Genomic DNA, 14,724 nt, shown 5'->3' on the forward strand with positions numbered 1-14,724 from the left:
GGCCCGTCAGCGTCTTCACAACGTAGTCGTTCTGCAGCATGGGCCACGCACCAAGTCAGTGTGTGGCACACATCACCGCACACGCACCACCGCACACGCGCAGACACGACACACGCACCACCGCACACGCACGCGCACATACGGAAGAGGGGGGGGGTGCATGCGCGTACGCGTTCTTCGGCCGCGCAGTAGTCTGACTCGGAATCGTCCGAGTCGTCGGTCGAGTCGCTGCCTTTGTTGTTGGCCCGGGCCTTCTTGCCCCGCTTGCCCTTCCCGGGCCCGCGCCTGTTGGACGGCGCCGTCGCCGAGCTCTTGTTCAGCGTCATCTTGTCCCTCGTGCCCGCGCGACCCACCGTCAGGCGCGTCAGGAATGCTGCACCGCACACGGGCACGACACGACACGACACGACACGACCAACGACACGACCAACGACACGACACGACACGACACGACACGACACGACACGACACGACACGACACGACACGACACGACACGTAAGAGAGAGTTGAGTGGAAGGGGGAGGGGGAGGAGAGGGGCGAACCGCGCGTCTGGGTGGACTTGGCCTTGAGGAGGTTCTCGAACTTCTTGCGGCCCTCGGTGGACTCGTCGTGGCGCGGGTTGTTGAGGCCCGCCACCGGAATGTACTCCTGCTCCTCTCCGCCCTCGTCGAAATCATCGTTCGGCCTTCGCATGTGTGCGGTCGTGCGTGTGCGGTGTGTGCGGTGTGTGCGTGTGCGGTGTTAGTCAGGGGCGAGTGCAAGCGGGAGGTGGGGGCGCGAACCGTAGGGAGCTGCGGCGGGAGTCGGCCTCGAGTTCGGCGGTGAGTTCGGTGGCGCGGGTCATGTTGGAGAGGAGCTGCTCGATGATGGTGGTCCGCTCCTCGCTCAGCTGCGCCGCCGTGCTCATCTTCCCCACGAACCGGCGCACCAGCTCCACGCTCGTCCCCAGCGTGAGCATCTTATACGCTGGCCACCGCACACACACGACACACGACACATCAGCATTGCGTGTCGTGTCGTGTCGTGTCGTGCGGTGAGAGGGGAAGTACCGAAGGTGGCGAGGCAGTCGAAGATGATGTTCTCCTCTTTGGAGATGAGCTCCTCGCGCTTGGACTGCTCGAGCGAATCCCACTGCCGCATGCTGCTCCGGCAGTCGCCGTCGTAGAGCTTGTTGAACTCCTCCTTCACCTTGTCTGTCGTTTGACCCACCAAAAAATAGTGAGCACAACACGACACACACGACACGACACACGCACCACCGCACACACAACGACACACACGACACACGTGTGCGATTGGGGGAGAGGGGGTAATGACCATAGAAGCTGCGCTCCCAGAATCGAAGGTTTTGCCAGGCGTCGTGGTTGACCAGGTGCGAGTGGACAAAGTCCTGCACGCCCTGCAGCTTGGGGTTGTTGTAGTTGAAATGGAAGGCCGCCTCCATCACCAGCCCGCAGCTAGACATGGGGGGTAGGAGGAATGCAAGGAATGTTTAGTACGTGTGTGCGGTGGCGCGTGTGCGTGTGCGGCCGCACGCGATGAAGACTCGCATGGAAGGTGCACCTGTAGAAGTCGTCCTTGTCCGACGCCTCACGAAGACAGGCCTTCATGAGCTCCGTCAGCTGCGCGAACGACCGCCCACTCAGCTGTCCCTCCTTTGGCTGTGCGTGTGCGGTTGTGCGTGTGCGGTCATGCGTGTGCGTGTGCGGTGAGTCGGCGAGTTAACATCTCGAGGAGGAGGGGAGGAGTAGTTTACCGATCGCTTGACCTCGGCCTCTATGGCGCGGGCGAACTCCAGGCGGAGGGCCTCGTCCTTGAGCCGCTCGAAGAGCTTCGACATGTCCTCCGTCTCGAGCGCCCGTCCACCGCCGCCGCCGCTGGCCCCCTTCTCCTCGCTGTGCTCGAACAGGGTCTGCATGCACCCCACCAGCCACTTGCGCTCCCGCCGCTCCTCCTTGCTCACGCAGGTCTGCAGCTCCGTCATCGCCCCCTCCTCGCCATCACCGCCGCCGCCGCCGCCGCCGTTCTCCTCCGACGTCGGCTGGGCCTCGCCGCCCGTGGTCGTCTCACCACCGGCCGCCGCCGCAGGGCTGGTGGTCTCGGCCGCTGCTGCGCTGCCGTTCTCCGCTGCGTGGCTGCTGCCGCCGCCGAGGCCTGGAATGGGCGGGAGCTTGCCGAAGCGGGACTTGCGGCGGACGATCTTCTTCTTCTGGGCCATCACCTTGTCGTCACCGCCGCCGCTGCTGCCCTCGCCGCTGGCCCCGTGGTCCTTGTCCGCCCCGGCAGAGTCGTCAGCGGCGGCCGTCGGCGGCGGGGGCTGCGGGCGGCCGATCAGCGGGAACCGCTCGGGGTCCACGTCTGGTATGTGTCGACAAATACGTGAGATAGTTCGAGGCGCGATGGGGGAGGTGGTGTGGCACGCACGTGAGCCTGGGTGGAAGGAAACGGGCGGGGCTGGGACGACGACGGTGCGGGTCTGCGTCGGGCGGGCGAGCTGGGCCAACACCTGGTCGAGTTCCAGGTCGAAGAGGGCGGCGTCGATGGACTGATCGAACACGTTGGCGCGCGGCCACGAGTGGCGATTGAGGAAACTCGTGAACAGTTGCGTCTCCAAGAACGGCTCAAACCAACCCTGCGTTCATCATACCATCGTCAGACCCACGACACGACAGACCGACACGACACGACACGACACGACACGACACGACACGACACACACAGAGAGAGAGGAGTACCGCGGCGTCGGGTCGGAGGAGGAGGAAGTTCTTCTTGTTGAAGATGGCCATTGGTTCGGGGAAGACGCGGATGTAGGTGAGGTGGTCCCGGTAGTTGCGGAACAGCGACACGAAGAACATCAGGAACGCGTGTCGGATGGCCTCGTCGAACCGCGTCGTCACAGCGCTGCCCGCGGCCGCCGCGCTGCTGCTCGACAGCGACAGCGAAGAAGACGACGATGACGTGGCTGCCGAAGTGGTGACGATGTGGGCCGACGGAGCGGCGTGATAGGCGGTGGAGTGGTGGCGTGGCGAGATGGGCGCCTGGTAGGTGGACTGGCGGTGCGCGGCCGACCCGGCGGCGTGGGTGCGCTTGAGGAGCGAGGCGGCGGCCGGGGCGCGCGACGACGAGTAGTAGTCGTCGAGGTAGAAGAGGTCGTTGTGGAGGAACTTGCGCAGCTCTGAGACGAGGATGGCGTGCTCGGGCTCGGGCAGCGGCGGCACCTGGGCCTGCACGCTCTCGGGCACCACGATGCGGTTGTGGTCCAGGTCGACCACCACCACCTGCTCACGCGTGAGCGTCGTGTAAGCGCGTGTCGTCCGGTGGTGCGCTGTGGTGTGGTGGGGGGGGGAGAGAGAGATCTGAACCTCTGTTGAATAGGGGGCGATCTCGTCGGGCTTGTAGTAGGACTTGTGGATGCCCATGATGAACGGGGTGGGGCTGCCCACGAACTCGGTCAGGCAGGCGGGCAGGACCGGCACGAACACGTGCTGCCACTCGAACGGATACAGGAGTGATCGAATCGATTCTGGAAACACACGCGCACAAAAGTGAGAACACGACACACGACACGACACGACACACGCCGCACGACACACACGACATGGGATAAAGGTAGGACGCGAGTACCGGAAACGTAGGTAAGCAGCGTGAACTGGCTGCTCACCAAAAGCAGCTTCTGCTCCATCAACACCGCGGAGAAGAGCAGCAGCACGTTGTCGATGTCCAGCACCTCGAAGAGGAAATGGAGCGGAATCTGATGTATATGCATCAGCGACCATATAACAACATAATTCTATGACAATATAACACAAGAAATGACAATGTATCTATAAAAAAAGGGAAGATGACAAAGTACGTCGGTCATGGGGAACTTGTTGTCCACAGGGCTCATGAGCAACTGCTTCTCGCCGAGCGTGAGGCTGAGGCCGACGGACGGTTGGGGCATAGGCACCTTAGGGGCGCACACATCAGTTGGAGGTGAGACACGACGGGGGGGGGCACGATGAGGTGACGAGAGAGGGAGAGGTTTGTACCTTGTCGATGAGCTGCACGATGAAGGCGTCGATCATGGAGTGGGGCAGCTCCTTGGAGAGGGAGTAGACCCCGCAGAGCCAGTCGCGGAAGAAGAGTGTGAAGGAGTAGCGCGAGAGAATGCAGATTGACTTGGGCGCATACAGCTTCTTCGGCAGCGCTCGCTTAATCTGTGCATTCGCGTGCGCGTGCGGCACGAGTGAGTGTTGTACACAAGCCACACACACACACACACACCACACACACGGTCGAACGACGCACCATTGCTTCTTTGTTAGTTGAGGTGGCGAGAGAGCTGCTGTCGCTCGACGTTGGAGAATGGGGAGCCTCGGACGACCGTCGGTCTGCCAGCCAGCAGGTGATAAACAACATGTCCCCAATCAGTCAGACACACGACACACGACACACGACACACGACACACGACACACGACACACGACACACGACACACGATGCGAGGAGACGAACCTTCGCCGGTGTAGAAGGTGTGGTAGAGGTCCTGCACTTCGGCGGCGCTGAGCTGCTCGTAGAAGGTGAGGGAGGCGCCGTAGAGCTGCGTGCCGTCTTCGGCGGTGAGGACCACGGGGAAGTAGAGCGGCTTGGGCGGATCCCGGTCCTTCAGCACCATGCCGCGCGGGAAGCAGAACTTTGGTTCGCGCGCCAAAGACAAGTCGTGAGCCGTGAGGAGAGCAGAGCAGAGCAGAGCAGAGAAGAAGGGCTCGCACCATCCAAGTGTGCGGCGGGAAGGGGACGTCGGGGCGGTCCTGTTCGGGGTAGCGCGCCAGCAGGCCGGCCTTGAACGCCACCTGCAGCGGCGTCACCGAGCCAGCCCTCGCTTTGAACGCAATATTATTATTAATTAATTAATATATAATATAGAGTGAAATAATAAAGAGTATTATCAATAATAATTATAAGTATAAAATTAGTGTACCGCTGTTGGGGCCTCGCGAGCTGCCGCCCCCGCCAGTGCGAAAGCTGCCCTCGTCGTAGGTGAGCAGCGGCCGCCCCGTTTCCCACCCGAAGGTGAGAAAGTAGTGCGCAAAGAAACTGCCACCAGGCTGGTTGCCGTTTCCACTGACGTCGCCTGGCCCTGCTGCCGCGACCTCCTTGCCCGCTGCTTTCGCCTCACCCTTGGCTCCTTCGCCTTCTGTGCCTGCCCGGTCTCGAGGCGAATTCAGGGCCAGCGGGGGCACTACCACCGCAGACGATTTCTTTGTCTCCTCCATCTCGCTTTTCCGTTTCGTTCGAAAACGTAAACAGAACCTCCTTCCTCCAAGAAAGCTCTCTTATCTATCAATCTATGAATCTATCAAGCGATGCTGATGATTGCTATGGCCGCGTCGCATTTGTGTGCCCTGTGTCGCACGGGTCGACATAAAACATCGAGATGTTCAGGTGCGAAATTTCGTCGTATGTCTGACGTCAGCAGTCGACAGGAAAAGCTGAACCGAGAGTATCGAGGCTGGTCCTTTTATTGGGAAGAGACACGCAAACGCACGTAGCACACCCCGCAGCAGCACGAAGTCGCCTACTAGACAGGAGCCGCATGCGCTCGGTTGTAGTCGCGCGACACGAGACCCGCAGCAGGGCTACCTCCTTGCTCGATAGGGCGAGTAGCGGCCTCTGGGGCAGCCAAGGAGGTCTTTTCACGCACCACGCCAAGGGGGGCCACCTTCGAACAACAGCTTCAGCAACAACCAAGGCCAGGGCCAGCAGCCGCTTGCTGAGTACCGCGGCTGCGGCTGCAACGAGAACTTTGAACGACGACGCGCTGTTCGCCAGGGAGGCGCACAGGTGGGACCCCCAGGTGCCCATTGAGCGGGCCACCACGCCTCCCGCCTCGTGGTATACAAGCCCCGAGGTCTTTAGAAGAGAGGCGCCCCTCGTCTTCCACCGCGGCTGGCAGCAAGGTACCGTGCCGTGGCCTTCAGGCGTGGTGGGAAGTGGTGCATGGTCTGAGCAGTTCTGTTTGGTGGCAGTGGGGAGGACTGAGCAGGTGAAGGACGCTGGGCAGTACTTCACTGGCGAGTTGCTGGGGGAGCCCTACGTAGTGGTGCGGGACCAAGAGGGGCAACTGCGCGCCTTCTTCAACGTGTGCCGTCACCACGCCTCCAAAGTTGCCACGGTACGTCGCGTAACCCACAAAGCAAATGCGTGTCGCTTCGGCACCGCAGCTTGCTGATGCCTTGGCGACCGGCCCACACCTTACCCAGGGCGAAGGCTGCAAGAGCGAGCTCGTGTGCCCCTACCACGGGTGGACGTACCAGCTCGATGGAAGGCTGCGAGTCGCGCCTCGAGTGGGTGGTATCAAAGGTGGGTTGACCTGGACGCCGCCGATTAGTTGGGATGCTGGAGGTAACGAATTTCGCTGATGCGCTGCCCCGTTCGTTGCGTGTGTTGGCTGCGAGCAGAATTCAAGCCCAAGGAAAATGGGCTGGTGCCGATCCAGGTCATCGAGTGGGGAAGGTGGATCTTTATCAACATTGGTACGGCCCGCACAGCGGAGATGGCGCACAAGATCAAACTGAGCAGGCGGCTGGTAAGATGGTAACGTGGCTTGTGCGTGACCTCCACAGATTCATCTTCCGACACGGATCTGCACGAGGAACTGAAACCACTAGAGGACGTCCTGGAAAGCACGCAGTACCGCAAGTTGGAGTACATGTGCACGCGAAACTACAAAGTGAAGTCAAACTGGAAGGTGCGCTCGCACATGGACAGATTGAAGAGGGTGCCTGGAGCAGTATGCACCTCGTCCATTCACACACTCGTTGCTCCTGCCAGGTGTATGTGGATAACTATCTCGACGGCGGCTACCACGTGTCAGTTTTGCACAAGACGCTCAACGCTCAGGTACGCCGCTCCCTTGATGAAGAGTTGGCCTTTGTTGCGGCGCCACTGACACAGGTGACTGCCGTCATTGCAGCTGGACGCAAGCCAGTACTCTACCCAGGTGCACGGCAGATGGTCCCTTCAGAGCTGCCAAGGGACAAACAACCAGGTCAGTGCCGGCACCTTTTGCTGACTAATGAACTGATCGTGCCACTTACACTCGGTGCGCGGGTGCTTACATCGCGCAGATGGAGGAGCAGCTGTTGCAAGAGCGAGTGGGGAAGCAGGGCGCCCACTATGCCTTCCTGTACCCCAACTTTATGATCAATCGCTACGGCAACCTCATGGATACCAATCGGTACTCCACCCACAGGCCTGTTTGATCCCGCTTGCCGCGCAGTATTTGACAGCATCTTTTGTTGGTTGATGCTCTAGGGCTATACCCATATCTGTGGACGAAACGTTGGTCCAGTTCGACTACTTCATGCTCAAGGATGGCGATACCGATCAGGAGAACCAAACGAAGAAGGTAACTCTTCGTTCATTCATTCATTCTCTGCAAGCTCTCTTTGTTGAGTTGCTTACGTACTTGGGCTCTGGCAGGAGATGGTAAAGGCGCTGCCAGAGTCGCTGGAGGCCAGCATCCGCATCAGCGACGGGATCCAGGACGAAGACGCCTGGGTCTCGGAGATGGTGCAGCAGGGCCTCAACTCGCGAGCCTACGACGTCGGCCGGTACGCGCCGCAGGTGGAGACCGCCGCCTACGCCTTCCACCAGCTCCTGGCCTCTGACTTCCGCCATGGCCTGCAACCATCACAGTGACCATCAGCTGGTTATGACTTCACCCTCACCACCTTCTTCCTGTGGTGGTAACTTTCCATGAATTGTGCGTTACCGGTTATTTCTCGGTAAGTTGCGATTCACAAGAAAATTCACTCGAACCAATCGTAATTAAACGTCGACGTGGGACGGCCATAAAAGGCGGCTGGTGGTCGCCCGTTGTTTTTTTCTCTTGTAGCCTCCCGCGCAAAGCCCCAAAGCCCGCTCATAGAAAAGCTACAGAGGAGGAACCCCTCCGTTTGCAGCTCTTTGTGGTGGTCTTCTGGTGCTGTGCTGCTGCCGTGGGTGAGCGAGGTCGTTTTATTTATTTGGATAGGTCATCAATTGGGGTGAAGTGGTTCGAGGTCGAGAGATAGAGAGCGAAGATGCATACCCTCTTCCCTCATTCATCGGCCGAGCTGCGCAAGGTGGGCAAAATCCAGTTCGGTGTGCTGAGCCCTGATGAAATCGTACGGCTAGCTCGCATCATTGGTGCCCCATTGTTAAATGGCCGAGCGATTTCTCTTTCTCTCAGTGTCTGACCCACCCATTTGACACAATGTGCAGCGGCAAACGTCAGTGGCAAAGATCGAATTCCATGAAGCCTACGAACAGGGGAAGCCCAAGATGAAGGGCCTCCTCGATCCCCGGATGGGAACCGTAGATCGGCAGATGAAGTGTGCCACCTGCTCGGGTTCGATGACAGAGTGTCCCGGTCACTTCGGGCACCTCGAATTGGCCAAGCCGGTGTTCAACATCGGGTTCCTCACTACGGTGCTCAAGATTCTGCGCTCGGTCTGCTTCCATTGCTCCAAGCTGCTCGTTGATGAGGTGAGGCTCGCTTTCCTTTCGCCCCCCCCCTCCCCCAATGCATCACTGACCCCCCCTGCGTAGAACGATGCCCGGTTCAGGGAGGCGCAGGAGCTCAAGAATGTGAAGCATCGCTTCGCCAGGGTCTACACACTCGCCAAAACGAAGACCATCTGCGAGGGAGGAGAGGACACGGGGACGGACAAGGAGCAGGGTGATTCGACGGATCCGAAGGAGAAGAAAAAGGTGAAGAAGAGCCATGGAGGCTGCGGCAACTTCCAGCCGAAGATCACGAAGGATGGAATGAAGATCATGGCCGAGTTCAAGAACGTGGGCGACGACCCGAACGTGGAGAAGAAGCAGCTCCTCACGGCAGAGAAGGTGCACGCGATTCTCAAGCTCATCTCGGACGAAGATTGCCTCGCGATGGGATTCGACCCGAAATGGGCTCGGCCGGACTGGATGATCATCACCATCATGCCCATCCCTCCGCCTCCCGTGCGACCCTCGATCATGATGGACAGCGCGGCGCGCGGCGAGGACGACTTGACGCACAAGCTGGCCGACATCATCAAGGCCAACGCCAACCTGCGCAAGCAGGAGGCCAATGGCGCGGCGGCCCACATCATCTCCCAGTTCCAGGAGCTGCTGCAGTACCACATCGCCACCTTCATCGACAACGAGATCCCCGGCTTCCCGCAGGCCACCGTGCGCTCGGGCAGTCGCGCGCTCAAGTCGCTCAAGCAGCGCCTGCGCGGCAAGGAGGGCCGCATCCGCGGCAACCTTATGGGCAAGCGCGTCGACTTCTCCGCGCGTACCGTCATCACCGGTGACCCCAACATCTCCATCGACGAAGTCGGCGTGCCGCGCAGCATTGCGCTCAATCTCACCTACCCCGAGCTCGTCACGCCCTTCAACATCGACAAGTAATGCGTCTCCTCCTGACAGGCTTGTGCTCAAGACCTGACCTTGTTCACCACCTTCTTCTTTATTAACGCTCTTCTTCGCCTTTGTTGAATGCTAGGATGTACGAGCTGATCCGCAACGGACCGACAGAGCACCCCGGTGCCAAGTACATCATTCGAGACGACGGGCAGCGTCTGGATCTTCGATTCGCGCGCAAGGCCAGCGATCTCCACCTGGAGTACGGCTACAAGGTGGAGCGACACATCCAGGACGGCGACGTGATCATCTTCAACCGACAGCCGTCGCTGCACAAGATGTCCATGATGGGCCACAAGGTCAAGATCATGCCCTACTCGACGTTCAGGCTCAACCTTTCCGTCACGACGCCCTACAACGCCGATTTCGACGGTACTACCATCAATCGAATCAATTAATGGTGTGGCCGTAGTTCGTTCATCGTTGTTGGCTTACATGAATGTGTCGTTTGCAGGTGATGAGATGAACATGCACGTTCCTCAGACGCCCGGCGCGAGGGCCGAGGTGATCGAGCTCATGATGGTGCCCAAGCAGATCGTGACCGCCCAGTCCAACAAGCCCGTCATCGGTATCGTGCAGGACACGCTGCTCGGCGGTTGTCTGCTCACCCAGAGGTACGCGCTCACACTTTAGTTGTTGTGGGCAACATGGTGCTCATCGGCTGTCGCACTCTTCTTCTTCTTCTTCAGGGACACGTTCATCGAGAAGGACGTCATGATGAACATCCTGATGTGGCTCGAGTCATGGGATGGCACGGTGCCCACGCCCACCATCCTGAAGCCCAAGCAGCTCTGGACTGGCAAGCAGGTGTTCTCGCTCATCATTCCGCGGAACACCAACTTCGTCAACGCCGACGACGAGGAGCCCGACATGAGCTTCACCGACAACAAGGTGCTGATCGAGGAGGGCGAGCTCGTGAGCGGCATCCTCAACAAGAAGACCCTCGGTACCTCGCACAAGTCGCTCGTGCACGTCATCTGGAACGAGCACGGCTCCGAGGTCTGCAAGCACTTCCTCAACCAGGTCCAGCACGTCGTCAACTACTGGCTCCTGCACCACGGTTTCTCCGTGGGCGTGGGCGACACCATCGCCGACGAGGAGACCCTGGCCAAGATCACACAGACCATCCGCAAGGCCAAGGTACGTCTCTCGACGTCTCTGCACGTCTCTTACCCTGCGCTCTAACGTGAGGGGTGGTGGTCGTACAACAATAGGACGAGGTGAAGGAGCGTCAGCTTGAAGCGCAGCAGGGTCAGCTTGAGCGTCAGCCCGGTAGGACGATGATGGAGTCCTTCGAGTTCGTCATCAATCAGATCCTCAACAAGGTCTCTCCCTCCGCTGAAGAATAATAGAGTGAGGAAGGAACCACGCGAACTAACATTGACGCATACAGGCTCGTGACGATGCCGGTAACAGCGCGCAGAAGTCGCTGAGGCGATCCAACAACTTCAAGGCCATGGTGATTGCCGGGTCCAAGGGTTCGGCGATCAACATCTCGCAGGTGCTCGCCTGCGTGGGTCAGCAGAACGTCGAGGGCAAGCGCATCCCCTTCTGCTTCCGCGACCGAACGCTGCCGCACTTTGTGAAGGACGACTTTGGCCCGGAGTCGCGTGGCTTCGTCGAGAACTCGTACCTGCGCGGCCTCACCCCGCAGGAGTTCTTCTTCCACGCCATGGGTGGTCGCGAGGGTCTGATCGATACGGCCGTGAAGACGGCCGAGACGGGCTACATCCAGCGACGCCTCGTGAAGGCCCTCGAAGACGTGATGGTCAAGTACGATTACACGGTGCGTAACTCGCTCGGCGACGTCATCCAGTTCCTCTACGGCGAGGACGGCATGGACGGGCAGACGGTCGAGACCCAGCCGCTCGACGCGCTCAAGATGTCGAACGAGGGCGTGGTCCTCAAGTACCAGCACGACTACGACTCGCCCAGCTGGGGCGAGGGCTGGATCGACCCGGTCATCGCCGACGCCATCGCCAACTCGCCCGAGAAGAAGCGCATCCTCGACAAGGAATTCGAACAGGTACGAACTGAGTACACTGTGCGTGTGTGTGTGCGGTCCTCTGTGCACGGCTAAGAGTCGCGTTTCCTCTCGCGTGCGTAGATCCTTGCGGACAGGCGTCTGCTCCGAGAGAAGATCTTCCTTGCCGGTGACGACAGGTGGCCGCTGCCCGTAAACCTCACCAGGATGATTCTCAACGCCCAGAAGATCTTCCACCTTGGTCCGAAGAAGGTGAGCGACCTCGATCCGTGCCAGATCGTCGAAGGTTCGTTTCAACTCCCCTCTCCCCACCAACCACCCAACACGACCAATATTTGTCCACTTTTGACTAAACTGCGGCGTTGCCATTTATTCAGATCTGGGCAACTTGATCGAGAGGTTGGTGGTGATTCCCGGCCAGGACGACATCAGTAAGGAGGCGCAGGCCAACGCCATCCTGCTGTTCTCCATCCTGCTGCGATTCACGCTTGCGTCGCGTAGAGTGCTCCAGGAGTACCGGCTCGACCAGATCTCGTGGTACGTGCATCGATGGCCACGCTTTCTCTCTTTTTATCGCTTCCTTACTGAGCTTGATGCGTCGTCGTCGTCATCATCAGGGATTGGTTGCTGGGTGAGATCACGGATCGGTTCTACAAGTCGCTGTGCGACCCGGGTGAGATGATCGGCGCGCTGGCGGCGCAGTCCATTGGCGAGCCCGCCACGCAGATGACCCTCAACACGTTCCACTTTGCCGGTGTGTCGGCCAAGAACGTCACGCTGGGCGTGCCCCGACTCAAGGAGCTCATCAACATCGCCAAGACCATCAAGACGCCCTCGCTCACGGTCTACCTGAAGCCCCACTGCTCGAGGGATCACGAGGCCGCCAAGAATGTACAGTGCTCGCTCCAAGCATACCACGCTGCGCGACGTCACCGCCGCGACGGAGATCTTCTACGACCCCGACCCCGTCAACACGGTCATCACCGAGGATCAGGACTTCGTCCGGGCCTACTTCCTCATGCCCGAGGAGGAGATCAACAGTACGCACGACCTCTGGTCGCTTTCGTTTCCCTCCCCCCCACTGATTGTGTGCTCACCTCTTCGTTCTTTCTTCAGCGTCGAACCTGTCGCCGTGGTTGCTGCGCATTGAGCTCAATCGTGAGAAGATGACGGACACGAAGCTCTCGATGCAGGAGATCGCCGAGCGCATTCATGCCGACTTTGGCGGCGATCTGAACTGCATCTACAACGACGACAACGCCGACAAGCTCATCCTCCGAATCCGCATCAACAACGACGAGGAGAACAAGGCGCCCGACCAGGAAGGCTCGGTGGGCGATGACGACGTGTTCCTGAAGCAGATCGAGAGCAACATGCTCACGGAGATGGACCTCAAGGGTATCGAGGGCATCAAGAAGGTGTTCATCCGCGAGGACAAGAACAAGGTGGCCATCGACGCCCGCGGCGAGTACACCAAGGCCAACGAGCTCGTGCTCGACACGGAGGGCACCAACCTGCTCGCCGTCATGTCCCACCCCGACGTCGATCACACAAGGACCACCTCCAACAACATCATCGAGATCATCGAGGTCCTCGGCATTGAGGCCGTGCGAAACGCTCTTCTCAGGGTTCGTTCCATTACCGCACACACTGCACACGCACACCGCACACGCGCGTGCTGAACTCACACTTTGTCCACCTACAGGAGTTGCGTAACGTGATCTCGTTCGACGGTGCCTACGTGAACTATCGCCACTTGGCCATCCTGGCCGACGTGATGACTTACCGCGGTCATCTGATGGCCATCACGCGTCACGGCATCAACCGAGTGGAGACCGGCTGTCTGATGCGCTGCTCGTTCGAAGAGACGGCCGACATCCTGCTCGAGGCCGCCACCTTCAGCGAGCTCGACCCGCTCAGCGGCGTGTCGGAGAACATCCTGCTCGGCCAGCTGCCCCCGCTCGGCACCGGCTGCTTCGATCTCTTCCTCAACGAGAGCAAGCTCAAGGACGCCATCGAGCTCCCCGCCGGCGGCGAGGCCACCGCCATGTTCTACGAGCCCGGCGCCACCTCCCCCGGCTCCGCTACTCCCTACATGGGTAGCGACGAACGGTACCTACCTAACTTCTTCCACACGTTTCCTCACTCTTCGCTTTTTTAGGTTCTTCGCTTTCGCTCTTTGGTTTGTGCGCTGATCTTTGTGATGTGTTCAAACCCAGGACGCCCATGTACCGCATGTCGCCGGGCGCCACGCCGGCGGCGTCGTACTCGCCCTATGTGGACTTTGGCGAGTTCTCGCCCGGCCGGGGCTCCTTCTCGCCCTCGCCCTCGTCGCCAAGCTACTCGCCGGCCTCGCCCGGCTATTCCCCGGCTGGCGCGGGCTACAGCCCCTCGTCGCCCGGCTATTCACCCTCATCGCCCGGGTACTCGCCCTCGTCGCCCGGGTACTCGCCGGCCTCGCCCGGTTATTCGCCCTCGTCGCCGGCCTACTCCCCCACCTCTCCCAAGTACAGTCCCGCCTCTCCCTCCTACTCCCCCACCTCGCCGGCCTACTCTCCCACATCGCCCTCCTACTCTCCGTCGTCGCCTTCGTACTCGCCGACCTCGCCCTCCTACTCCCCCACGTCGCCTTCCTACTCGCCGACCTCTCCCTCCTATTCGCCGGCCTCGCCCTCGTACAGCCCGACGTCGCCCTCCTACTCGCCGTCGAGTCCGAGCTACTCCCCGTCGTCGCCTTCCTACTCTCCCTCATCGCCCTCCTACTCCCCGTCGTCGCCCTCGTACAGTCCCTCGTCGCCCTCCTACTCGCCTTCGTCGCCTTCCTACAGTCCCTCGTCGCCGGCCTACTCCCCGTCGAGCCCGAGCTACTCGCCGTCGTCGCCGGCTTACAGCCCCTCGAGCCCGTCCTACTCGCCGTCGTCGCCCTCCTACTCGCCGTCGAGCCCGAGCTATTCGCCGTCGTCGCCGGCCTACAGCCCCTCAAGCCCGAGCTACTCGCCATCGTCGCCGGCCTACTCGCCGGCCTCGCCCGCCTACAGCCCGTCGAGCCCGAGCTACTCGCCGGCCGACTCGGACGACAAGAACAAGGGCAAGTGAGTGCGTGATACAAAGCTGACTACAAGAATAAATCACACAACACGCGTGTGCGTTCACAAAAGAACCACTCTTCTTTGTGTGCGTGTGTCGTGTTGTGTGCGATGTGAAATTTCAAGGGTGGAAATAGTTGAGAAAATAATTGAGAAGAAATTGGATTAATTAGGTTTTCTTTTTTCCTTCTTTCCGCGGTTTGCGATTGGGGTGCATCT

At 60.0% G+C, this 14,724-nt stretch overlaps 2 protein-coding genes and 1 pseudogene across 2 annotated transcripts in view; 2 read left to right on the forward strand and 1 right to left on the reverse strand.

The window, feature by feature from the left end:
* ACA1_362660 (DENN (AEX3) domain containing protein) overlaps positions 1 to 5,258 on the reverse strand; it is a gene marked incomplete at both ends in the record, with an annotated part of 8,479 nt that extends 3,221 nt beyond the window's left edge. Inside the window, 17 exons of the mRNA XM_004333745.1 lie at positions 171 to 373; positions 544 to 686; positions 784 to 967; positions 1,051 to 1,194; positions 1,319 to 1,458; positions 1,565 to 1,662; positions 1,758 to 2,359; positions 2,426 to 2,633; positions 2,737 to 3,279; positions 3,364 to 3,524; positions 3,626 to 3,752; positions 3,855 to 3,950; positions 4,033 to 4,200; positions 4,292 to 4,374; positions 4,498 to 4,675; positions 4,755 to 4,864; positions 4,964 to 5,258. Of these exons, the coding sequence (XP_004333793.1) occupies positions 171 to 373; positions 544 to 686; positions 784 to 967; positions 1,051 to 1,194; positions 1,319 to 1,458; positions 1,565 to 1,662; positions 1,758 to 2,359; positions 2,426 to 2,633; positions 2,737 to 3,279; positions 3,364 to 3,524; positions 3,626 to 3,752; positions 3,855 to 3,950; positions 4,033 to 4,200; positions 4,292 to 4,374; positions 4,498 to 4,675; positions 4,755 to 4,864; positions 4,964 to 5,258 (3,483 nt within the window). The remainder of the gene's footprint in view (positions 1 to 170; positions 374 to 543; positions 687 to 783; positions 968 to 1,050; positions 1,195 to 1,318; positions 1,459 to 1,564; positions 1,663 to 1,757; positions 2,360 to 2,425; positions 2,634 to 2,736; positions 3,280 to 3,363; positions 3,525 to 3,625; positions 3,753 to 3,854; positions 3,951 to 4,032; positions 4,201 to 4,291; positions 4,375 to 4,497; positions 4,676 to 4,754; positions 4,865 to 4,963) is intronic.
* A 320-nt stretch (positions 5,259 to 5,578) lies between these two features.
* Positions 5,579 to 7,686, forward strand: ACA1_362670 (rieske [2fe2s] domain containing protein; the record flags this gene model as incomplete). Its single annotated transcript, XM_004333746.1, has 10 exons — positions 5,579 to 5,942; positions 6,012 to 6,157; positions 6,246 to 6,345; positions 6,444 to 6,518; positions 6,609 to 6,733; positions 6,817 to 6,885; positions 6,959 to 7,033; positions 7,113 to 7,222; positions 7,300 to 7,393; positions 7,468 to 7,686. 10 exons carry the CDS (start codon positions 5,579 to 5,581, stop codon positions 7,684 to 7,686), a joined length of 1,377 nt encoding a protein of 458 aa, XP_004333794.1.
* Positions 7,687 to 8,069: 383 nt separating this feature from the next.
* ACA1_362680 lies at positions 8,070 to 14,515 on the forward strand (annotated as a pseudogene).
* Positions 14,516 to 14,724: the final 209 nt, after the last annotated feature.

The sequence above is a fragment of the Acanthamoeba castellanii genome (genome assembly GCF_000313135.1).
Source record: "Acanthamoeba castellanii str. Neff unplaced genomic scaffold scf7180000084624, whole genome shotgun sequence".
Classification (NCBI taxonomy): Eukaryota; Discosea; order Longamoebia; family Acanthamoebidae; genus Acanthamoeba; species Acanthamoeba castellanii.